The 27,608-nt window shown below is 37.3% G+C and overlaps 1 protein-coding gene across 1 annotated transcript; it reads left to right on the plus strand.

Moving 5' to 3' along the window:
- The first annotated feature begins 7,783 nt into the window (after positions 1-7,783).
- Positions 7,784-25,782, plus strand: LOC110724089. Its single transcript, XM_021903485.1, has 3 exons — positions 7,784-7,953; positions 8,287-8,735; positions 25,391-25,782. Exons 1-3 carry the CDS (start codon positions 7,784-7,786, stop codon positions 25,780-25,782), a joined length of 1,011 nt encoding a protein of 336 aa, XP_021759177.1.
- Positions 25,783-27,608: the final 1,826 nt, after the last annotated feature.

The following is a 27,608-nucleotide window of genomic DNA, read 5'->3' on the forward strand; positions in this document are numbered from 1 at the left end:
ATTATTCACATAGTTCTCGCTCACATGATCTCAATTCTATATTAGAGGCGATCGAAAATCGAGCCGGGCCTTAACACAATTTATCGTGCCCAAATCCGTAAAAAAGTAGAGGGCTTGTTGGGCCAAAACGGGATTTTCGGGCTTTTCCGGGCCAAGTTCGGGCTTTTTAACTAAAAATGTGTTTTTATGTTTGCCCAAACCCGCCCTATTTTCGGGCCGGATCAGGTCGGGCCAATGTTGATCACCTCTATTCTATATTATATGTATAAGCTCTAGTGGTTGTGAGTTTTGTTCTACGTAAGGTTAATTCGTTGCAAACAATAGGATTAATAATCGAAAATTCAAGGATTCTTGCGTGTATGAATTTCGATAATTATCCTTCGATTAAGGGCAAACGTATCTTTAGCGTTTTGTTTTAGGACTTACTAGTAATTATTTGGGGCCGCCTATTTGTGTTTTTTTAGTACGTACTATGGGTCTGTTCATATTTAATGAGCTGATTTGAACTGAACTGAATTGAACTGAACTAAATTAAACTAAATAGAGTTGAAATGAATATTTTACGAGAGAAGAAAATTAGGAGCTGAACTGCACTGAACTGATTGGAGCTGAATTGAACTAAATTGAAATTAAGCTGAAGTGAACAGGTCCTAAGTACATACATGTATATGTTTTTGCATATTCCTAATATAATTTAAGATAATGGGGTTTTTCAATCTAAACAAGGATCATTATGTAATACTTTGGCCAAGCAACTATTTTCACCATTTAAATCGAGCTTTCTATGTAAATAAACACCATGATTAAGCTAATGAGACCTTGGTTATATTGAACCAAAAGTAATAAAAACGGATTTGAATATCTGAAATAGCCTTATATACTACTATATTTTGTAAAAATAATAATAATAATATTAATAATAATAATATTGAACCATTTCATTTTAGAAACGCCCAAAATATAACTTAGGTATACTCAAAACGAAAAACATTTTATATACCATTCTATGTTTTAATCAATTCTTATCTTTGTCTGTCATTCTAATTGACTAATAACTTTCAAATTAAAAATTAGATACACCCAAAATTAAATTGAGGAGTCCTATCTAGGTACGCCTGAATATAACTTTAGTATATCCAAATGGAAAACATTATATATATATATACACCTATATCTATGTTTTAATCAAATCTTATCATTGTCAATCGGTCTTATTGACTAATAAAATTGACCAAATTTGAACATCATAATAAGCATTTTATGTGAAGGATAATTTCATCATAAAGGTAAGATGATCAATTATTTGAGTAAGAACAAATAATAATAATTAAAAAAAAAATCAATCATGATCTCACTTCTATTAACTAATACTAAAACATAATATGCTTACATTATTTTTGACACATGTCAAACTATCATTAAATATTTTCCCGCCAAAACAATATATAATGTCATCGTTAATTTTTTTTTTTTGTATTTTACTTAGCTTATTTTTTAAAAGTACATTGTATAGTTATTTTTGGAAGGCAAAAGCTAATGAGCGCCCCCGGGGCGTTAGATAAGAGAATTAAAGTGCAAATATTAGAGTAAAATTAACATTAATTACACCGAACGACGCGTGATTTTATCATGAATTCCTAACTTAATACCATTTTAACTAATATAACTTATCCTTACCTAACGCCCCGAGACGCTCGTTAGCAAGATCGTTTTTGGAAAAACATGCATCATTAATGCAATATAATGTATACTACTTTTAAATATTTTCAACACAACTAATCAACAATAATTTTTTTTCTCAATTAAATTTTAATAATTTGGCCTTATTGTTTTAATTTTCTTATACACATTGCATTTGTATATTTCATATAAGTTGCCTTATTTTTTTTATATTATATCACAAATTAATTATGAAAAAAATTGTTACTACCGTGCAATGCATGTGCACTAATCTATTTATTTTAATAAAAGGCAAATATTGCGTACTCATAATCTCCTTGTAATCTTATTTCACTTCCAACTTTCCAAACAACACAAGTTTGGAAAAGACCACCCATTCTTCTAATCTCCTTGTAAAGTTATAACAAACCATACTACATACATAACATAATTATATATATGTACAAGAAAAAAAAAAAGTACGTCAATACTTGTACCTGTACGCCCTCCCCAAATTATAAAAGCTAAGTATTGTTAATGAAAACTATTTATTTTGATAAAATTATTAAATAAAATTTAATTAATATATTTTGTAGGATGATAATTTATCTATAGAAAAGATTCCTCCCTAGTTATGTTAAGATTTGATTTTTATTTATTTATGTAATTGAAACAATTAAAATACAGGGAAAATTTTTATCATATATTCCCTCCCCAAATCATGGTTCTCTGTTTTCAAAAAGTAAAATAAAAATAAAAATAAAAATAAAAAAAAATAAAAAACACCTCCACAAATAACGCTTATATGTTAATAAAAAAATCATGGAAACACCTCTTTTAGTTTTAGTTATATACCTTTTTTTTATTTTTTTATTTGTCTTCAACCTAAAATCATGCCCATAGCTTCAACAATGGTGGATAATACTCATGAATTCTTACGACTCGTCAAAGTTAAACACAAATTAATATGACTAATACGAGAAATTAATCCCAAAATTATTCAATAAATATAAAATCAAAAAATTAATTATTAACATTCAACAATGGCGTATTAAGCATGAAATCATATGACTGATCATGTTAACATGAAGTCATAATATATTTTAAACAATAAAATTAATAAATAAATTGATTATAATAGAATTATGACGAACAACCATTGATTTCATGTGTACTTTGGTAAATAGTTGTAGCTGAAGGAGGAAGGTTGTAGGTCAAACATAAAGGTTTTAGATGTCATACGTTGAAGATGATGTTGAAGACCATATGAAGGTTATTTAAGGTTGATTAGATATAGGTTGAGGCTGAAATAAATATTATTTGAAAGATATTCAATTTTATAAAATAAAAAAATAAAAAAAAAAACAAGCATTTGAACAAAATTTTTTTATCCAAACAAGACTTGATTGTTTTTTTGAGGTGTCGGATTGGACGACTAGGATTTGACAAATAATACATTGACGGTTTAGATTTAATATTTTACCGTAGTCGACCATAATAACATAGTCGTCCGTAGCTGACGACTAAGCTAGAATTTTTAATCTCCAACAATACAAAAAAAGATAATGCATATATTCGCAAGTAAGGTGCGTTCAGATATAAGAAACGAGATTGGAGAAGCAAATTTTTGTGTGATGCTTGATGAATCACGAGATATATCACTCAGAGAACAAATGGCAATTGTTCTAAGAATTGTTGATGAAAATGGTGTATTAAAAATAAGGAAAATTTCACATTTGCTACCAGCGAAAACACCCTGCTTCACATTTACTACCGCTTTAATTTTTTATTTTATTTTACTACCACCTAAATCAAAATTTGTTAAAAATCACTACCACTTAAAGGAATCCGTTAAGGTTCCGTTAAATGGAGCCCAATATTTCATTAAATAATAATTTAAGCTATTTAAAAAAATAAAAAACTTAAAAATAAAAAAATCCCAACCACCAAACAACCACCTTCCCCCCCCCTTGCTGGTGCCCAAACGTTGTCCTAACGCCGGTGAACCCCTAGACCACCACTACCGACACTATCGTAACACCCAAACCCAGTGACGCCCCATACCACCACCACGACACCACCCTAACCCCAAACCCAGACCACCACCACCGAAAGCCCTATGCCCAGAACACCACCACCCACAAACCCATTGAAACCCACGAACCCATACCACCACCCACCGAAAACACCAACCCCAGACCGGTCGGAACGGGGCTGGGATCGGGTTTTCGAGGATCGAGGCTGGGATCGGGTTTTCAAGGGGAGGGGGCTGGGATCGGGGCTTAGATTAGGTTTTCGAGGGGAGGGGTTGGGAACGGGGCTAGGATCGGGGTTGGGAAAGGGGTCGTTTTCGTTCAGGTTAGGGTATAGGTGGCGGAGGAATTAGAGGAATTGGTAGCGAGTATATTGCGGTTGTTCGCAGCCTTAGCTTGGTGGTGGAAGAATGGGTGCGCTCTTGGTGGTTGTGTGATACGTCTATTTTATATAGTGTTTTACCCCCGTCCCGTGGTCATTATTAGTAGTGTTTTTGGCTCTTTAGGGTCACTTTTATTACTAATATGTGTTTTCTAGTGTTTTCGTAGTTTTGGTTGAGTTTTGCAGGGAATTGCACCTTTGGAGCATTTTTCCCGGGATTTTTATGAAGCAACTACGAGCATTGGAGGAGCACGACCGTTGTTGAAGCCCAAGGCCGGCTAGAGCCATCGAGCCGGTGATTAAGGGCTCGATATTCGGAATACCGAGGTTTGGACCGAGTATTCAAGACCCGAAGACGAGATCCGGATTGGGCCGAAGAAATAAGCCCAATCGGAAGTCCAAAGCCTCGAGGAGCCACAAGGGCCCGATCGGGCAAGCTAAGCTCGATCGGGCAAGATGCGTGCTGGTGCGTGGCCCAAGGCACGCCCGATCGTGCGAGGCTTAGCACGATCGGGCGGTGCAGTGAGAAGAGCAGTGTGAGAAAAATGGAGCGCCCGATCGGGCGCGTGTTTCTGGAAAGGCTTTTTGTCGAGCAATTAGTTTCTAATTAGGAGTTGTTTTAGTTTTGTTTTAAGTACGTTTTGAGGACGATTAATTTAACTTATCTCTTCTTTTTTAGACTTTCTCTCTCTACTTAGTTCTCTCTCTCTTAATCTCTCTCTAAACCTTTGTTCTTATTTCTTTCATTAATTCCAGATTTATTTTGGTAACGATTTCTCTTCTCTTAATCTTAGTTATTTATTTTATTCCTTTCATCATGATTTATTTTATTACTTTGATTAGTTTAATTTTTAATATGTGTGAGTAGTTTAATTTCTAGGGTTTATGGGGATCTAATAAATAATATGAAGGGGTAATTTGTTGTTGTTGATTATCAATGTTAGATTAATTTCCTATTGATTGGATTAATGCTCTGTGACTAGATTAGGCCTATCTTTTATGCATGAGTTTGACAATATTGATTCAAGAATTGAGAGATGAGAATTAATGTTTAGGTCTAGTTTCAATAGGCAAGTTAATTTATAAATGGTTAAGTCAAGATTCGAGAGATGAGATTTAATACCGGTAAATCAATTGTGTGATTGTAATAAGTAGCGAGAGCCCTTTACAATCTGGTTAATTGATGCATTGATGATTGACTATTATTGATTATTGGTATTGCATGATATTTTCTTATTGGATTGTTTTAATGTTTTACAATTGCGGCTTGTAAAAGTATAGCAATATTAAATTGATGAATCGAGCAGATGTTAATTTGATATTAAAGGCTATTTTCAATAAGAACTTAGATCTAGTAAATTGCGAGAGCCTGTTAGATCTATGTTGATTAATAAATTGCGAGAGCCTGTTAATCATGTTATTTATGCAATGTCAATGATTGATTACTATGTTTTACCCTGGAGTATTATTTATTGGTGAACCTACGCCCTAGATCCCTTTATATATCGTTCTCTCCCTACTCTTATTCTTTGTAGTTTAGTTTCATACTTAATTATAAATGTTGGTCACTTAAATAATTTAGATTATAATAATTAATTAGAAGTAAAAAGACTTGTTTCCCTGTGGAGATCGACCCTACTTCCCTATCTACCTTAGTTAGTGATTTAGGTAATTATTTTTGATTAGGGGATACGACTTTACCCTGTCATTGTGTAAAGGTGAGGAGGTGTTAGTGGCGTTTGGGAAGGAGGTGGGCTGCTGGTGGAGTTTTGGATGGCGTGGTGTAGGGAATATTTTAAGCATCTCACACTTGAGCCCCACTGTAATCATACACTTAAGCATGGTGGCGTCCAAAGGGAAGGAAGCTAGAGTAAAAGAGTCGCCAACAAGTTTTAGGAACTTCTAAACCGTTCACAGGGTCCTATGAAGGTTACACCCCTTCACGATCCATGAGATCGCTAACTCCATAGTGGTCTAAAACCATGACTGAATATTTGGGGATGAAGGTACAAATTCAACCTAAAAGAGATTGAACCTGCCCTAAAAATAGGCTTCTACTTTATTCTTCTCATATTCATGTGCGCTTTCTGACTAACATACAATCATTAGGTTAACCCTAAACCTGTTTAATCTATGTTGGTTGAATATTAATGCACAAACAAAACTAGCTATTATTGGCGATCACTTGAATTATAACCATATTAACCTAAACAAGATTATTAATTATCTTATTAAGCGTGATTACAAGTACAAATTCCCTTTAATCCCGCAAGAGAGGGCGTGATCAAGCAATAGCAATAATATATATCAAACAACATAACAACAATCATCATCATAATAATATTCTCAACCTCATGTAAGCACAATATTATTAGCAAGATCCTAGGCATGATACTAACAAGATTAATAACAAATCCTAGCATGTCACTAAACATTAAAAATCAAAGCTTTAACCCTAACATGATACTAACATGATATTAGAAAGCATAGGAAGTAGCCTAAACATGATACTAGAAACATACATGATATTAGAAATCTTAATTATTACCCTAAACATGATACTAGGAATCATAAAGACATCCTAACATGATATATATTAGGAATCAAAATAATTAAAGCATGAATTCTATATATCAAAAGAATAATTAAAGTAATTAATTACTTACTTGGATGCCTCGTATCTCTTTCTAATAACAAAATACACACGTTATTAACTTCAAGGAAAATATTAAATTAATTCAAATAATTGAAATAGAGATTTGGGACCAAACCCTCAGAAATTATCAACCTTTTATGTCTAGGGCGAAGGCAACTTCAAACTTGGCTAGGTGTGTCTAGAACTTGTGAATGTGGAATTTTGTAAGAGGGAAGGTTTAGAAAAAGAATAGATAGAGAATAAGCTTCTAGCTTTTGGAGAGAGAATAGAGATTGGATGATGTTTGTCAATGAATAAAAACGGGAGATACGACCCCTTTTATAAGAAAAATAGTCTGAAATCGATAGAACCAAATTAGAATTTGGATCAGAATAAAAAATGATCCCTGTCGCGAGCGACAGAGCCTGTCGCATGGCGACAAGCCCTGTCGTTTGGCGACAGGCTTGTCGTTACGTGACAATATAAAAGATAAACACGCTTTTGTACGAAATCCTTTTCTTAATATAATTAAGCGATTTAAACTTCGTTTAATCAATTTTAAATCAGATTTCTCATAATAAAACACTTGTTTTATTTCAAACAAAATTCATTTTTTTCCTAAAATATTAATTATCAATCCTAATGCCATTAGAACTCAAAATAACCTTCTAGACTATTCTAGAAAACTATAATAAATCCTAATAATTTTAGGAATAATAATTAATAGTCCCTCCAATAGATCATTGGGCCATAAAACCATTTCAGACCCAAATTAGTATTTGGACCATAACTTCCTCATTATTCATCGAAATTGGGCATATAATATATCATTGGAAACCTCTTTACGATCCTGAACCAACTACACTATTAATGGACCCTTATCATGGACCAGGATAAATAGGACTGACTATTTTCATAAAATAGTGAAGATTTTCAAAAAGAGAAAGAAAGATTTTTATTAAAAACAAACACATCACAAGACTTTTCACACTTTCACCTCATTCGATAATCAAGCGACGTGAAAAGTATTCATCACTGGGTTTGGTTTTTGGGGAGACACAACTGGGTGTCTACATGTGGGCTGCTGGTAGAGTTTACGACTGTTATGGGCTTCTTTGGGCGCCGACGTTGATGGGAAATGGAGGTTGGATGGTGGCATTGAGGGTGGTTGAAGATGGAGCGGTGGCGGTGAAGGTGGTTGGACGGTGGTTGGGCTCCACTAATGAAAATAGTAACGACATCAGGCAAAAGGTAGTGATATCTAAAATTTTGGGATTTGGGTGGTAGTAAAATAAAATAAAAAAATTAAAGTGGTAGTGAATGTGAAGCAGGGTGCTTTCGCTGGTAGCAAATGTGAAATTTTCCTTAAAATAACGTTTTCTTGATCTTGTTCGTGTGAAAAATACATCGTCATTGACTTTGCAACAAGCATTGTATCATGTTTTGGCTTATCATGGTTTGAATGTCAAGAACACGTTGCCAAGGATATGATGGGGCATCGAATATGCAAGGAGAATTTAATGGATTAAAAGATTTGTTGTTGAAAGATTCACCTTATCATGTGCTTCCTGTCACAGTGCTCCTGAAAATGCTCTTCACATTCTCAGGGACTGTGTTCAAGCTAAAGAGGTTTGGGATTTGATTCACATGCCTATCTCTTTTTACTCTCAAGATCTTAAAACCTGGCTATCCACAAACCTTACCCTTAACCCTCCTGTTGTTTCCCATCCCCAACTTCCTTGGCAGAATCATTTTTCTTTCATTCTCTGGAAAATTTGGCTTAAGAGAAATAACCTCATTTTTAACCAACTCAATCAACCCCCAGAATCCTCCCTTAGAGAGTCTCAAGCTTTAGATTGGGAATTTGAAACCTCTCTGAAGATTTCTTCGGGTTTGATCTCCTCTCCCATCTCTTCTGTCTGTTCGTGCCTTCCTACTGCCCCTTCTCTTAAAATGAATTGTGATGCATCTTTCAATTCTGATAACTCTTGGGCTGGGATTGCTGGGGTGGTAAGAGATTATGCAGGTGTAGACACCCATTTGTGTCTCCCCAAAACCAAACCCAGTGATGAGTACCTTTCATGTCGAATCATAATCGAATGAAGCGAAAGTGTGGAAAGTTTAGTGTTGCAGATAGTTTTTCTTTTCTTTTCTCTTCTCTCTGTTTTTGAAAACTTATTTTAAGAAAACAGCCAATCCAGTTTGGTTGGTCCATGATATAGGTCCAATAGTAGTGTAGTTGGATGGGGCTTGACAAGAGCTTTCCAACGATGTATTATAAGCCCAATTCCGATGAATGTTGAGGAAGTTATGGCCAATTTACTAAATTGGGCCCGGTTTGAGCCTTATATGCGGCCCAATGATCTAGGGGATGGCCTAATATGATTTATCATTCCTAATGCAATTAGGAATGGTTTTAGTCTTCTAGATTCTTCTAGAAGGTTCTTTTCATTCCTAATTCAATTAGCATTGATAAATTGACTTTTGTTGACTTTTCAGAGTTTTAATTAAGATCAAAGAGCATTTTTGAGGAAAATATACGATTTTATCCTCCTGTACGGCAAAACTTATCTGATTTTCAAAAATGCGTCAAAAACAGGCCTGGCGCCTGACTCCAGGCATTGGCGCCTGGAGCTAGGCCTGGCGCCAGTTAGCCAGGGTTAGCGCCAGCTCTGTTTCAGTTGCGTCAGGACTCTGTTTTGTAAATTTATCTTTTTGGTTGATTTCTCTATAAATAACGACGTAAAAACTCCGTTTTCATTCACCTACAATCAGTTTTCAATTCTCATTCTCTTCTAATTAATTCTCTTCATCTCTCTCTCTCTCTTTTCTAAATTGCTTTTTACATACAAAATTCCGCATTCGCAAGATCTAGAAACACCTAGCCATATTCGAAGTTGCCTTCGCCCTAGACGTGAAGGAGGTACGAGGCATCAAAGTAAGTACTTTAATGGTTTTTATTGATGTTATGATGTAGAAATAAATCATTTTTATAATGTTATTATGATATTCCTAGTATCATGTCTAGGTTAAATTTAATATTAAATATGATTGTTACGATGCTTCCTATTTTCTTCCTAATATCTATGATTGTTAGTATCATGTTAGGGTTAAAGATTTGATTTTTATTGCTTAGTGACATGCTAGGGTTTGTTATTAATCTTGTTAGTATCATGCCTAGGATCTTGCTAGTTTTATTATGCTTTAACATGATTTATGATTATTTTTATAATTGTTTTGATTATGATTATAATTTTATTATTGCTATAATTATTATTATTATGATTAACATGATTATTATTATGGTTAATATGATTGTTATTATGATGATTATTTTATGATTATAATTTTATTATCATTATTATTGATTATTATTATGTTGCTTGATATATTTTTGTTATTTATTGCTTGATCACGCCTTTTATTGCATGTTTAAAGGGAATTGGTACTTGTAATCACGATTAATAAGATAATTAATAATCTTGTTAGGGTTAATATGATTATGATTTCAAGTGATCGCCAATAATAGTTCATTATTTGTGCATTATATTCAACAACATAGAAAAACAGGTTTAGGTTAATCCTATTGATTGCATGTTAGTTAGAAAGCGCACATGAATACGATCAGAATAAAGTAGAGGCCTATTATTAGGGCAGGTTCAATCTCTTTTAGGTTGGATTTGTACCTTCATCCCCGAACCCTTATTTGGTTCTAGACCTTATGGAGTTGACGATCTCTTGGATCGTTAAGGGGTGTAACCTTCACCCTGTGAACGGTTTACAAGTTCCTAAAACTTGTTTGCGACTCTTTTTCTTTATCTTCTTCCCTTTTGGACGCCACCGTACTTTAGTGTATGATCACAGTGGGGTTCAAGCTAGGGGTTAACGCTTGAAATTATTCCCTACAGTTTTTTGGCGACTCAACTGGGGAGGATTTCTATTTTAATTCCTGAATTTGTTTCGGCAATGATTTAGAATGAGTGGATGAGACTCGAAACGTTCTAAGTATTTCATGTGCATAATTTTGATTAACATTATTGTCATATGCATAAAAATGATCTCATTGGAAAGACCGTCCGTAATGAGTTAAAAACATAGGATTTTACACGTAGGAAATTTGAGGAATGTCTTTCACAACTAGGACCGAAATAACATCGCGCGAAACTGGAAAATTTTATCGAGCATAGAAAGCTGCTGAGGCATGTGGGAAGTAGCGCCAGTGACCAGAACTTGGCGCCAGACTTTTAGCCGTAGCGCCAGACGCCACCATTGGCGCCAGTCTCTGATTGCTGGCGCCAACCTCCCCCAATACCGAGCCAGAAATATGCGTTCTAATTTCGACCGGTTTTTCGTATTGTTTGCTCGATCCTACTTCCTGATTGAATTTTTTTTTCTCACTATTCTGAAACCCATATGTGTTCTACATATGGACCTAACCCTCTGGGAATTCATGCTCCATCTACCCGATTGAACGCTCCGTGCAACAAAGGGTACATCCGAGATGTTGAATTCACCAAACCATGGAAGCAAGTTTTTCTAAACTCGCGGTGTCCCATCCACTCGCGCCAACCCTTCACGGTTAGGCTTCCGCGCGATGCATCTTGACAATTAACCATGGATTCTCTTTGACTAAACCATATCCTGAACTTTAGAGAACTAGAGCCATGGTTAGGTTGCGAACTCATTGCATCATATTGTGCCTACTTGACTAATTGTGCATTATTTGTTGTGCATATATTTTATGATTTCTTAACCGTTTGTTTGACTTGTGTTGAGATTAAATAAATTAATGACTTAAAGAACTTTGCCTAATTAATTAATTAATTAATTAATTAATTTGAGTAAATAAAGTCTAATATTTTAATCGGAATTGACCTAGTACGACTTTAGGCGTACCCCAGTTGACTAATAACACCGAAAACAGTCCCAGACTGAAGCTCCAATATTGGCGCCAAAGTCTGAGCTGTAGCGCCACATTGTGGAGTGTGGCGCCTGGTGACAGCTCTTTCGTCTGGCGCCAAGCTGCACAGTGTGTCGCCAGTTCTGTCATTTGGCCGACAGTTCGGATTATTGGTCTACTCATCACCTAGTGTCTAATTAATCAGTTTGCTAATTAATTCGGTTAAGTTTTGTTGTCAATAGTACTTTTTTGAGTCATTAATCGAGTTTAGGCACTAAGTCCCATGGTCTTACACATGAGTCCAAGCATGTCACTTACACTCAACGTACACACCAATACACATACTTTGACCACGTTTAAGAGAGTCGTGCGTGCGCGTTTTTTCCGTCATTTTTTTAGGGGGGTAAGTCGGATATTAATCCTCCAATTTAAAAAACTATACTTAGTTCCCTAAAAATATGTACATTATTTTTGAAAAAATATGCACCCATTATTTTTATTTTTATTTTTTATTTTTTCCTTCTTAAAATAAACCGTAAATTCAAGTTAATTCGAGTTAAGTAATTAAAACGCAAAATGGTTTAAATTACAGCGCGTGGTCAAGAAAGGAAGGATGGTTAATCAAAGACAACCTCTTCGTACAAGTCCAACTTTTCGACAAACCCAAAGCTCGCAAGAGGAAAGCTAAGACTATAATGGAAACACAAGAAGAAGTCAACGAGCTTAGGAACCAACTGGTTACAGTGACTGAGACACTGAAGCTCCTAGCACTCAAGATCGATGATCCCGTGAAGCAACAACAGATGGACCTCATGCAAGAGAGTCTAAGCAAGCTATCTAGCGACTACAAGTTTCAAGGGCTTACATCACAAGGGGTCTCGGTGGACAAAGATCTTCTTCCGCAGAAGTTCAATGCCAACGACATCCTAAAATTCAGAGCAACTGATAACCCTTATTTTCATTTAAGAGCATTCAAAACAATAATGAGTATTAAGGGTATCGATAAGAAGGTTTTCCCCTCTCTGTTCTCACTATCTCTTGAGACCGTTTTCCAACAATGGTTCTTTTCTCTCGAGAAAGAAAAGACCTCTACCTGGGAGTCCATAGTAAACGCTTTCGTTGATAGATACAAGTGCAACATTCAAGTTGAGACCGACCATAGGGAACTTGAAATCCTCAAACAGAAAGAGAACGAAGGCTTCACCTCTTTCTTTAACAAATGGAGAGAAACCTCAGCCAAGATGATTGAGGTGCCAAGTGAAAAAGAGTCTGTAAGATTGTTCATCAACAATCTTCAGGAAAAATATTCCAAGCATCTCAAGTATCAAAATAATCTCCATATCTTCAAGGTCGTCTATGACATTGGGATCAATATTGAAGACGACCTGGCTAAGTTAAAAGCTGCCAACAATAACTCCAACATTGGCTGGAAAGGAAAAAAGAACGACAATCCTTCTTCTTCCAAAACCACCCACTCAAACCATGTTAGCACTTTTAATTTAGGTGAAGTCCTTGCTATGAACAATCAAGGACAAAAGAAACCATTTAAGAGGAACTTTACTCCTATTGGCATGAGTTATGACACCGCATTTGATCGCTTAAATGCAAAAGGTCTTATAACTCCTATTGGACCATTTGGGGACCCACCAGTTGAAAAGAGGTCGGCTAATTGGAACCCTAATGCACACTGCAAGTATCACCAAGGTAGGGGCCATCTTACCGAAAACTGTTGGAAGCTTAAGGAAGCTATCCAAGACTTAATCGACAACAACAAACTGCCATTTCCCCCTGCCAGTAAGAAGCCAAGCATTGATAATGCACCTCTTGCTCATGCCCTGGCTATCTCTGACGAGGAAAATGAGGTTGACCCCTCGTCTCTCATTAGACCTGTCAAAGAAATCTACGCCACAGAAAAGGAGGAGGAAACCTTTTTTTGATGTCAAAGATAACCTTCCAGAATCGGCAAGTAAAGAAGATATACAATTGCTCACACTGTCTTTGATGGAGGTATCGCATTTACTACGTGAAGCTCTCAAAGCTATAAAGGAACCCCAAAAGAAACATGACGAGGTTCCACTTCTGAAAGATGAACCCAAGAGAGAATTCACACCCAAGAGAACGACTTACGAGGCGAAGTGTTTTCCTTTACAGGTCACTGAAAAACCCAAGAAGAGTAATAGAATCTATACTCCAATTGGGATCCCATATGCACAAATGTTCGAAATGCTCTCCGAGAGTGGCGAGATCAAACCTCTCGAACAGAGACCATTCGAATCATTGAAAAGGACGGATAGATATTACTGTCAGTATCATCAATCAGGGGGTCACACTATCGAAAACTGTTTCAAATTCAAAGATTTGGTTCAGAAAATGATTGATGAATAGAAACTAGTCCAAGTGCAACAAGAAGACGATGCAACCATCAATGGAGTTTGGGACAGTAATGAAGAAGATGACTATCTAAAAGACATAGTAGGACCTCCACCTTCTGTGTCATACACCACAGATGACTTTTGGGTTGAAGAAGACTCATCGATAGACGTCCTCACAAGATCCGGGAGAATGCAACCTCCCGTTTCAACACAACCTATGCCAACCACACAACAAGTTCCCATACCTATCATTGAGGACAATGACATTGTTAAGCAGTTTAAGAAGACAAAAGTCGAGATGAACGTACGAAAACTTTTGGCTACATCTCGAGAAAATAGGTTGGCTGTAATGAATGCCTTGGATAAAATTGGGATAGATTCTGACACTACCCCTGAGGGACTAGCCAACTTCCTCATAAGTGATCTTCCTAGTCCAATTAATTTGATCACCTTTTCTGACAAGGATTTACCCCCGAAAGATGACAAACATTACAAGGCATTAAACCTCACAGTAGTTTGCAAGAGGATGAATGTTCCTATGACTCTTGTAGACAATGGATCGGCCATCAACGTCTGTCCACTTAGAACTGCGAGGATGCTAGGCATAAGGGACAAAGATTTAACTCCGTCTACACAAGGAATAAGGGCCTATGACAACACTCGTCGTCAAGCTCTCGGCAAAATTACTCTGAATGTAACGGCAGGAGCAATAGAACATGCTACTACTTTCCAAGTAATAGACATTAAAGCTTCCTTCAATTTGATGTTGGGACGCCCTTGGCTTCATGACCTAAAGGTCGTCCCCTCATCTCTCCACCAACAAGTAAAAGCTATAGTTGGGGGAATTCCTATTACCATCGATGCTTCGCCCATGAGGATCAAGTCTATAGAGAATCCAATCATTAATGTGGAGCACAACGAGGATGATGAAGATTTGTGGGGCTTTAACGAAGAAGTCTCCTTAATCCAGGAGGATGAAAGGACCCCTCTTTTCCATGACCCCCATTCCAACACGATCGTAAATGCCATGCTGAAGAAACAAGGACATTTTCTTGGGATGACCCTAGGAAAGAAGAAAGGAACGGAAAAACCGTTGGAGTCACCTGGCCTCCCTAAGTTAGACACTTTCGGACTTGGTTTCGAACCGACTCGAAAAGATCTTAAGCGAGCCCAGGAAAAGTCAAAGGCACGTAGGGACGCTCGCATTCAAAAGAAAGCAATACCAATGGATCAGTACCCTCTTACACTTAATGGTAAATTTATAAAAGAAGGAGAGGATTATCCATGCCATGAATTTCCCGAGCCATTTGTTGTAAACGGCATAAGACAACCGGGATTCGAGATTTTCTTGGATTGCTACTTCACTGATGATTTCCCAACTCCTTTCCACAAGGAGAAAGCACCCTCATGCTTTGACTTTAACGTCATGGGATTACTATTTGGGCGAGAAAAGAATGAGCCAACTTATAAAGAGGATAACTCCTCGCTCATTCAAACAGTCCTACAAAGCGAAAGCTTCGATCCCTCGAAGCTAATCACTCCAGCTGAAGGATCGCTACAAGGGTGGCGCAAGACTATCAAAGTGACTACTCCAAGTGGAAGGAAGATATCCATCACGACAGGGCAAGGGCCGATGTTTGAAGAGTCGTCTGAGTCAGAGTCAGAGTCGGAGTCTTTCCCCCTAGAGTCTTCTAAGTCCTTAGTAGTAGTACCTTCCCCTCTTGTTTCTTCTCCTAGAATAGTTAGTGATCAAGTCCCTGAGGACATATCACTCTTTGATGTAATGATCTCAGAGTATAATAATATTTCTCCTTCTGCTTATTTCTCGTGTTCTTCTCTAACCCAAGATGACGAGCATTGCTTAACTAACAATGAAAAAGACAAAGAAATTATTAAATCAATGGAAACACTCGAAAAGAAAACACCAGTAATTGAAGAAACTGAAACGGTTGATATTTCAAATGATTCAGCCTATAAAAGAGAAGTTAAAATCGGATTAACACTGAATAAACAAGAAAGAAACGATTTAATTAACTTACTTAAAGAATTTATCGATGTATTTGCTTGGTCATACGAAGATATGACAAGCATTAATAGAGAAATAGCTCAACACACTATACCACTAATTCCAGGAATGAAACCTGTAAAACAAAAGTTACGTCGAATGAAACCCGACGTAGCTCTTAAAATAAAATAAGAAGTTCAAAAACAAATAACTGCAGGCTTCATCAAGGTATCCAAATACCCCGAATAGGTCGCCAACGTCGTCCCAGTTCCGAAGAAAGACGGAAGGGTAAGAATGTGTGTCGACTATCGAGATCTAAAAAAGGCAAGTCCAAAGGACGACTTTCCTTTGCCACACATCGATATTCTGGTAGATAACACGACAAATCACGCGCTCCTCTCGTTCATGGATGGGTACGCAGGTTACAACCAGATTCTCATGGCAGAAGAAGACATGGAGAAAACAACTTTTATAACACCATGGGGCACTTACTGCTACACGGTGATGCCATTCGGGTTGAAAAACGCAGGTGCTACTTACCAACGTGCAGCAACTGCCTTACTCCATGACATGATGCATAAAGAAGTCGAGGTATATGTCGACGACATGATTGTAAAATCAAAAGACCGTCCAGGCCATCAAATAGCCTTAAGGAAATTTTTCGAAAGGCTAAGAAAATACAATATGAGGTTGAATCCATCTAAGTGCGCTTTTGGAGTCACCTCAGGCAAGCTTTTGGGCTACATCATAAGCTCTAGAGGAATAGAGGTAGACTCAACCAAGATCAAAGCAATCATGTCAATGCCACCACCCAAGACTGAGAAACAGATTCGAGGATTTATCGGCCGGTTGCAATACATAAGTAGGTTCATATCAAAATTGACGACAATATGTGAACCAATCTTCAAAAAGCTCAAGAAGAATGTACCAGTAATATGGGATGACGAGTGTCAAAAAACCTTTGAAAAGATCAAAGCCTATCTCGCAAATCCTCCCGTATTAGCACCAACACTTCCTGGGATACCTCATAGGTTATATTTAACAGTTACCAAAGAGACAATGGGAGCTATGCTAGCACAAGAAGTAGAAGGCAAAGAAAATGCAATCTACTATCTAAGCAAGAAGATGCTCGAATACGAAGCACGTTATACGCCACTCGAGAAGTTGTGCCTCGCCTTGGTGTGGGCCACAACCAAGTTAAGACATTACATGCTAGTGCATACCGTCTTCGTAGTCTCCCGACTAGATCCACTCAAGTATCTATTTGAGAAATCTACACTCAATGGACGCATATCAAGATGGATAGTCAATCTAGCCCAGTTTTATGTAAGGTTCATGCCACAAAAAGCTATCAAAGGATCCGTGGTGTCAGATTTTCTAGCAGACTTCCTAATAGAAGACTCGACGCCAATACAAGACAACGAATTTCCAGATGAGGACTTAATTGTTACTGAAGATGGTACTTGGACCTTATACTTCGACGGAGCCTCAAACCAAAAGGGATGTTGCGTTGGAGTATTACTAGTATCACCTAAAGAAGAGCATGTTCCAATCTCCATAAAGCTTGATTTCGACGTTACCAACAATGCTGCTAAAATATGAAGCATGCGTGGTACGTAGGCCTTGAAACAACTTTGGCATTGGGAGTAAAAAAGTTAAGGATATTCGGAGACTCTTCTTTGATCATCAATCAAATATCTAAAAGGTGGAAAGTAAGGAGCAAAAGTCTAGCCCCTTACCAAACCTATCTGGAAACTCTTACCGATCAGTTAGAGAAGGTAGAATACACATATCTGCCTAGGGAAGAAATTCAATTTGCTGATGCCTTGGCAAGATTAGCCTCAATGGTTAGGATTCCCACGGAAATCGAGCAAATGCCTCTAACTATAGAAAAAAGGCACAAACCGGCATACATCCAGGCTATAGAAGACGACGAAGTAGTCCAAGACGAAGAAGAAGAAGAAGAAGAAGAAGAAGAAGAAGAAGAAGAAGAAGAAGAAGAAGAAGAAGAAGAAGAAGAAGAAGAAGAAGAAGAAGAAGAAGAAGAAGAAGAAGAAGAAGAAGAAGAAGAAGAAGAAGAAGAAGAAGAAGAAGAAGAAGAAGAAGAAGAAGAAAGAAGAAGAAGAAGAAGAAGAAGAAGAAGAAGAAGAAGAAGAAGAAGAAGAAGAAGAAGAAGAAGAAGAAGAAGAAGAAGAAGAAGAAGAAGAAGAAGAAGAAGAAGAAGAAGAAGAAGAAGAAGAAGAAGAAGAAGAAGAAGAACTGTGGTATACGAATATACTCAATTATGTCACCAAAGGAGAATACCCTCCCCATGCTGACAAAAGAGAAAAACGAGCATTAAGGCTTTTGGCTTCCCAATATGTACTCATAGACAACGAGCTACATAAAAGGGTACCTAAGGGTCGAGTGCTCTTATGTGTAGGAAAGAAGGATGCACAAAGAGCAATGAGAATAGTCCACGAAGGAATCTGTGGCACTCATATAAACGGTAAAATTTTAGTCCAAAAAATAATGCGAGAAGGATATTATTGGACTACAATGAATAGGGATTGCCATCAATACGTAAAAAGATGCCCTAAGTGCCAAATTTATGCTAATTTACAACATGTTCCTCCATCCTTGCTCTATACCTACACATCACCATGGCCATTCTCTACATGGGGAATTGACATCATCGGCAAAATCACTCCCCCAGGAACAGGAGGCCACGAATACATCTTAGTAGCGATTGATTACTTCACAAAGTGGGTTGAAGCGCAATCATACGCTAAACTCACTGCAAAACATGTAGCATTCTTTATCGAAAGAAATATTATTTGTCGATACGGAGTCCCACATGAAATGATAAGTGACAATGGAACTCACTTTCAAGCTGAATGTGAAGAATTGCTACAAAAATACGGCATTCAACATCATCATTCTTCCCCTTATAGGCCTCAAGAAAATGGAGCAGTTGAGGCAGCCAATAAAAACCTAAAGACTATCATCGAGAGAATGACGGAAAAATTATAAGGATTGGCCTGACAAACTTCACTTTGCATTGTGGGGTTACCGCACGTCAATTCGCACATCAACAGTAAATACGCCATTTTCCTTGGTATATGGAATGGATGCCGTACAACCTGTCGAACTAGAAATACCATCTCTACGCATTGCGTTAGAGAGTAAACTCGATGAAGTTGAATGGACTAGGGTAAGATATGAAGAATTAATTCTACTCGATGAGAAACGACTAGAAGCTCTACATCACACTCAGTGTTATCAAACTCGCATGGCTATACATTTTAATAAGAAGGTCAAGACAAGAAACATTAAAGTAGGAGACTTGGTGTTAAAAGCACTAAGGAAAAATGTTTTAGATCCTAAGGGTAAATTTAGACCTAATTGGTCTGGTCCCTGTATTGTCAAAACAATCCTGTCAGGAGGTGCAGCAAAACTAACTGATATGGATGGCAATGAGTTCTCAAACATGACAAATCTTGACCAACTTAAGAAGTACTACCCATAATTACTTGAGTAGGATACTCGAGAGAGCTACGTTTGGCCTGATTCCTTAAGAAAGGATACTAGGAAACCCTATACGGGTGCGGCCACCTTATTTTTCGACATTCTTGCGTCCCAGAATTAATTAAAATTCGATAGAAGATCGGCGAAATATCGGCGTCGCAAAGAAAGCTCTGGCGCCAGCCAACAGCCATCAACGCCAGCCGATGGAATTGGCGCCTAGCGCCAGACTTCCCTGGAAGGCGCCAATTGCAAATAAACGGGGCCAATTCACAGATAAATTCTCGGCAAATTTCGGTGTTTTTCGGAAAATTTTCGACTTCCGTACTCGAAGAATTTCTGGAAAATTAATTTTTTTTTCGGTTTTCATTGCTTTAATAAAATAAATTTAAAGTACATAGTTTAATTAAAAGCTGAAATTTCATTGATAAAATAAAATTACATTATTGATGGAATTCTAATAAAGCTGAAATAAATTAACTTTAAAATATAAAGTATAATAATTTGAAAATTAAGCAATGCTCCTAATCTTTCTTTTCTTTCCAAGCCCTTTTCCAATTTTTGTCTGCTTCCTCCTCGTCATCCATAACCTTAGCAAGTAGGAATCCTTTAGAGGACCTACATTCAATCTTAGAGTAAATGGTTTCCCCTTCAGCTAGGACTCCATGCTTCTTTTCTACCCAAGCTTTTTTCTCTGTGGTGTCAGCTTTCCTTTTTCCCTTGTCTTTGGTAGTACCTTTCTTCCTAGGCATTGCAGGTGTTTTGAATTCAACTCTTGCACCTAAGCGTTCCTTAGCAGGAGTCACCCTGTCACCTAGACGACTCTTCACATCAGTTTTACCTTGATCTTTCTTCGAATCCTTCGAAGGCTTCTTCAGCAACCACTTCTTCACATCATTGGGCAAAGAAGGAGGAACCTTTTGGGTAATCACTTCCCATAAAGGTCTAGCACTCCAATAAGAATCAAATCTGTCTACTTCCTAAGAGACAGGGTACTCATAGGGAGGACGAAGATCCCTGGAAGGAATATTCTAAAGCAAGTCGTATTGTCTTTTTACCCTGTAGGGATAATAATAAGTCATACGAGACAAACTTGGAAGACGAAAGAAAGGTTGCTTGTTGACATCAACCATCCTTTCTATTTTCCACCATGGGACGACCCACTTGATAGCAAAATTGTGAGATTCGAAGACCTTTCTCCACCCATGGCGCCCAATTTTAGGGAAGCGTTTCTTCCTCCTCACGAAGCAATTGGGAGTGTACTTCTCAATATTGTCCGGAGGGCTAATTAATTCTAGCCTTTACATTAGTCATATATGTAAAAATTGCAATGCAAATAAATTATTATTACAGTACAAAAATATATTTTTGATTTCTGTAATTAAAAATTTTATTTTTCTACCTGTAATAAAATTGGAGAGCCGCGAAAATGTGCTTTTGGGTTTCTTTTCAATTCATCAAGACTAATCATAGTCTCTCCAACTATCATGGCATTGGATTTCTCCCTGATTCAATTTGTTCTAGTACGGTGGTTATAATTGATTGGCCTTCATTATTTTAACCACTACTAAGGAAAAATTGATTAAGCATGCAAAATAAGAAAGCCCTTCTTCTGTATATATGAAACGATTCAGAAAGAGGTTTATCAAAATAATGGCGTGCAAATTCTTTCAAATTAACTATGTTGCCATCTACTATTTTTGATAAATCCCTTTCTTTAAAATTAAAGAAGCGCTCAAAATCCTTGTAATAATATGCATCAACTCTATGGATTACTATGAGGTCTATTGTAGGAAAGCCTAAAATAGCACCAAATTCTTCTGGAAAAGGGCTAATCTCATCATACCCTATTCTAAAGCAATGAGTATCAACATTCCAATATTCTAGAGCGGTATGAATGAAATCTAACTCAAGATCTACCCCTTTTATGCCATAAATTCCCCCCAAGTGAAACAAATCTAATTCTTTTATGTCTCTAGCATTAAGAGATCGACACCATTCATGGGTGTATTGAGTGAAGGTTTTGGTGACTAGAGACATGATATTATTTTTCTAAGGCCAAGAATTATTTTATTCGCTGGAATTATGAAAGATTCGACTGAGGCAGGGGGCTATTTACGCACGATTTACGAGCAGTTTTAATCAGGTTGAAATACGAAAACAGCGCTAATTGGCGCCAAAATCCGCAATTGGCGCCACACGCCAAGTGTAGTGCCTGGCGCTACACCCAATTGCGTGGCGCCAGCTGGCGCCAATTTGCCGTGTCAGACGCGCTTTCTTAAATCGCATTTTTACCTTAATCCGAGTCTGCTAATGACTTTACGGCTTCTTTTTATCTTTTTTCTAAAACATCTTTTTATTCTTTTAATTAATATAACTATTATATTAGTTATATTATTCTTTTTTTGGATTTTTAGCTTAATTTCCAAGGTTTTTTTTAAACCCAACATTTTACTTTTTTCCTCTTTTCATTTTTTCTTTTGGGGGAGAGAGTCGGATACCCTCCATCAATAATAAAAATGACGGAATTTTTGCGCAAAATTGTTTGTCACACTTTTCTTGCACACACTTACATGCACAAAATAATAATAGCAAACATGATAAACTCATAATAAAGTATATATATACAAAATATGTCTAAAAATGAGTTTAACTAAAAGGCAAACTTCATACAAAGTCAAACAAATAATAAAAAGCACAGGTACAAACCACCTCACGCAAGAGCTGACAAAGAAATAAGTCAGTAAACATGCATAATATATGTGGACAAAATTTGCAAATAAATAAGCTTACTCAAGTCTGATGGCAAGGAATCGACCACTTTACAAAGCACGACTGGAGGAGTCATCTCCTCAATCGACCCGTATGCACGAACTCAGCAGCATCATCCTAATAAAGCAAAACCAAGTCTGTGAAGGATTACTTGGGGGCTACTTAAAGATAAGAGCCGAAAAGGCGTACCACTACATTCTCAGCCGGTACAAGAACTGGAGCTAACAACGGCAGTAGCTCCTCTACACAGCATCAACCACGGATTGTGCAAGATCACCAAGGGGGACTAGTTCCCTCTGACATGCTCAAACAACTTCGCAGCACCAGGACACTCAGCCACTCGGTGAGGCTGTTCTACTTTGTTGCAACATATTATAGGTTCCTTGGTACGCCAGTTAGCCCCTCTAAGCAATTTGACATGATTTTTAGTAATCGGCTTGATTGCATAAAGTGATCGACCTGATGAAAGATCGTCTCACTTAGCTTAAAGCGCATAAGCATTGGCTCATTAACAAAAGGCACCGACATACTGCTTCATTCGCAAAAGGCACCAACATAGTGGTTTATCAGCAAAAGGCACCGACGTACAGGTTCAAAGCAACAAAAGCGCAGACGTACAGGCATAGCAGGAGCAAATTTCAGGCGAGCTTTAAAGATCGACAAGCGGGGATCTTCGGTAATTTCCTTTGGAAAATTATCGCATCAAATGAGGATGGCTTCAAGCGAGGATATCTTCGACGGCATTCCCTAGCTTGCGGAGAGTTGTCACAAACAACTGAAGGTAATTTCAGGCGAAGTTGTCTTCGATAGTATTCCCTTGGACGCGAAATATTATCAATGCGGATGAGGATTGTTTTTAGAGAAATAATCTTCGATTGTATTCCCTTGGACGTGGAATACTATCAAAGCGGAGGAGGATCGTTTCAGGCGAAGCAATCTTCCAAATTGGAAGCAGTTACAGGCGTAACGGTTTTCAAATGGGGTGGCATTCTCTAGCTTGCAGGAGGTCATCAAAACAATCGGTTACTTTTAGAGACGTGTGCTCGACGGTGCAAGATACCTGTTTCTTAATTCTTTTATCTGTTTAACTAACGCTTGTTTGCAGGTATTGGCGCTACAAGAGTGGTTTAGGATCGCAGAACGTTCTGAATCATTCTCCATCCCTATCGATACTTTGACTTTTGTTTTCGAAACTTGCGTTTCTCCAAACTCAGTCAAAGTGGGGGCTTCTGTAGACACCCATTTGTGTCTCCCCAAAACCAAACCCAGTGATGAGTACCTTTCACGTCGAATCATAATCGAATGAAGCGAAAGTGTGGAAAGTTTAGTGTTGCGGATAGTTTTAATTTTCTTTTCTCTTCTCTCTGTTTTTGAAAACTTATTTTAAGAAAATAGTTAATCCTGTTAGGTTGGTCCATGATATGGGTCCAATAGTAGTGTAGTTGGATGGGGATTGACAAGAGCTTTCCAACGATATATTATAAGCCCAATTTTGATGAATGTTGAGGAAGTTATGGCCAATTTACTAAACTAGGCTCGGTTTGAGCCTTATATGCGGCCCAATAATCTAGGGGAGGGCCTAATATGATTTATCATTCGTAATGCAATTAGGAATGGTTTTAGTCTTCTAGATTCTTTTAGAAGGTTCTTTTCATTCCTAATTCAATTAGCATTGATAAATTGACTTTTGTTGACTTTTCAGAGTTTTCATTAAGATCAAAGAGCATTTTTGAGGAAAATATACGATTTTATCCTCCTGTACGGCAAAACTTATTTGATTTTCAAAAACGCGTCAAAAACAGGTTTGGCGCCTGGAGCTAGGCCTGGCGCCTGGCGCCATCCATTGGCGCTTGGCGCTAGTGTTGCCGCTTGGCGCTAGTGTTGGCGCCTAGCGCCAGTTAGCCAGGGTTGGCGCCAGCTCTGTTTCAGTTGCGCCAGGACTCTGTTTTGTAAATTTATCTTTTTGGCTGATTTCTCTATAAATAACGACGTAAAAACTCCGTTTTCATTCACCTACAATCAGTTTTCAATTCTCATTCTCTTCTAATTAATTCTCTTCATCTCTCTGTCTCTTTTCTAAATTGCTTTTTACATACAAAATTCCGCATTAGCCATATTCGAAGTTGCCTTCGCCCTAAACGTGAAAGAGGTACGAGGCATCAAAGTAAGTACTTTAATGGTTTTTATTGATGTTATGATGTAGAAATCATGTTTATATTGTTATTATGATATTCCTAGTATCATGTCTAGGGTAAATTTAATATTAAATATGATTGTTACGATGCTTCCTATTTTCTTCCTAATATCTATGATTGTTAGTATCATGTTAGGGTTAAAGATTTTATTTTTATTGCTTAGTGAAATGCTAGGGTTTGTTATTAATCTTGTTAGTATCATGCCTAGGATCTTGCTATTTTTATTATGCTTTAACATGATTTATGATTATTTTTATAATTGTTTTGATTATGATTATAATTTTATTATTGCTATATTTATTATTATTATTATGATTAACATGATTATTATTATGGTTAATATGATTGTTATTATGATGATTATTTTATGATTATAATTTATTATCATGATTATTGATTATTATTATGTTGCTTGATATATTTATTATTTATTGCTTGATCACGCCTTTTATTGCATGCTTAAAGGGAATTGGTACTTGTAATCACGATTAATAAGATAATTAATAACCTTGTTAGGGTTAATATGATTATGATTTCAAGTGATCGCCAATAATAGTTTATTTGTGCATTATATTCAACCAACATAGATAAACAGGTTTAGGTTAATCCTATTGATTGCATGTTAGTCAGAAAGCGCACATGAATACGATCAGAATAAAGTAGAGGCCTATTATTATGGCAGGTTCAATCTCTTTTAGGTTGGATTTGTACCTTCATCCCCGAACCCTTATTTGGTTCTAGACCTTATGGAGTTGACGATCTCTTGGATCATTAAGGGGTGTAACCTTCACCCTGTGAACGGTTTACAAGTTCCTAAAACTTGTTAGTGACTCTTTTGCTCTATCTTCTTCCCTTTTGGACGCCACCGTACTTTAGTGTATGATCAAAGTGGGGTTCAATCTAGGGGTTAACGCTTGAAATTATTCCCTACAGCAAGGAATTGGATATTGGGTTTCTATCAGAAATGTAGAGTCAAAACTGCTTGTCTGAGGGAGTTGGCTGCCATTGCAGCTGGCTTAGAGCTGATCAGAGAAAAGGGCTGGGACAGAGTGGGTGTTTACTCACACTCGAAGCAAGTTGTTGATCTCATCTCAAAGGAAACGACTATAAAGGATATAAACTCTAATATTCTGAAATGGTGTAGGGTCCAGCTTGAGGATATGCAGCATGTCAAAGTTCACTATGAAGGCAGGAATGCAAACAGGGCAGCTAACTTATTAGCTAAATATTATAGGACTTCTCCGAATCAAGATGTAACTCTTGTAATTTTGTATGATCCACCTGAATTTATTCGAGATGTAATTTTGCAGGATAAGCCTCCCTAACTATCTTATAACTCTTATTGATCTTTTAATCTAATTTCTGCCCCCGGCTTTGCATAAAAAAAATAAAAATAAAAAAAGATTCACCTTATGCATACTATGTTCATTGTTTTGCTCATAGACTTCAATTAGCCATGGTTGCTGCAACTAGAGAAGTGATCCCCATTGAACAACACCAAGTTGGCTATCATTATTAATCTTGTGGATGCATCTTCCAAATGTCATGATGAGTTGGAAGCTGCTTAACGGGCTGAAATTAATAACAAAATTGCAAATGATGATGAGTTTGAAACTGGAAGGGGACTTAATCAGCTAGGCAACCTACAATGTGCTGGTGACACTCGATGGTCATCTCATTTGAACTCTATCATCAGCATGCATAGACTCTATAATGCTACATATAAAGTTGACAAGGGGAAAACTAGGTCGTTATCTAATCTTCCCTCGGTCAAACTAAATTTATAAACACTTAACAAACCTAAATACGAGTATAGAGGCAAGTCAAGGAACGGTAATGTTCAAATGCTTTCGATTTGGGTGCCTAAACTAGGTCGAAGCCAAAGATAAAGAGAGAATACTAACAACTAACAAAACAAGTAACCGAGGAAATAAAATACTAAGCTAGGAACGGGGATCAACAAGTAATCATGTCAATTGCAACAACTTGGGAAGATAATGCCAATTAAAGGTTGTGAAGACTAATGATAAGAGCAATCAATTGGAATCAAAGATCTATCTCCTAATTGTTAAGCTAGGGTTCACTACGAATAAAAAAAACTAAGAGAATCACAATCAAAACCAATCGATAATTGCAATTCCTAAATCAATTATTCGTGTCATTAGCAATTACAATGCAATCTAGCATAATTCTCAAGGACTAATCAAATTACACACATGCAAACCTTCACTAATCACTTTAATCTCAACAATCAATCAACACAATTCCCAAATTAATCATAATTAATGAATCATACAAGTTTCACCCAATTCCTAGCCAAACAACTACTTAAATATCATCATCTATCAACAATCAACTAAAGGAATTAAGAATCAACAACATATGGAGAATAATTACACTAATCAACAATCAAGCATCAAAATTAAACCAAACAAACATGAAATTAAACAAAGCAATAAGGTGAGATAGAGTTAAGAATGCTCATTGATAATAGAGAAGATCTTCAACACAATTGTCACCCTTGTATCTTCAATCTCTCAATCACCATTGAAATCCCTCACTTTCTCTCTCTAAAACTACTCCTAATCTAGAGAGAGACTCCTAAACTAACCTGATCATCCTTAGAGGAGAGAGAAATTATTCTAAAACTAAAGCATTTCATGTATGAAGAATAAAGAAAGCTTTACAATATATATTAAAAAGGAGAAAATAAATGAAATCGCAAGTAAAACCTAGAAAGCTGCGCCCGCGGAGGAGAACAGATCACAAGGGAAGCCGCACCCACGGCCAAAGCCCGCGCCCGCGGGGTGCCCGCGGCCAGCTCGCGATGAGTTCCTGCCCAAAACTGGCAGAAATGAGCTGCAGCAACTCGCGCCCGCGGCCAGCCACCTCGCGCCCGCGGCCGTGCTGCTGCGCTACTATGTGCGCCGCTGAGCTGCTGCTAGCGTGGCTGCTTGGGTGCTGCGCGCGTGGCAGCTTGGGCAGCGTGGCTAAGAGCTCGGGCTTGCTGCCTTGATGCTCGGGATTGCCACCTTGGAACTCGTGCTTGCGGAGCTTGCTTGGTTTGGCTAAACTTACATGCTTGGCTCCCCGACTTTGGCTCCGTTGACTTCCTTGAATGTGCTTGAGCTTCCTCCTTGATGATTAAATC

This window comes from Chenopodium quinoa, unplaced genomic scaffold, assembly GCF_001683475.1.
Source record: "Chenopodium quinoa cultivar QQ74 unplaced genomic scaffold, ASM168347v1, whole genome shotgun sequence".
In the NCBI taxonomy this organism is placed as follows: Eukaryota; Viridiplantae; Streptophyta; class Magnoliopsida; order Caryophyllales; family Amaranthaceae; genus Chenopodium; species Chenopodium quinoa.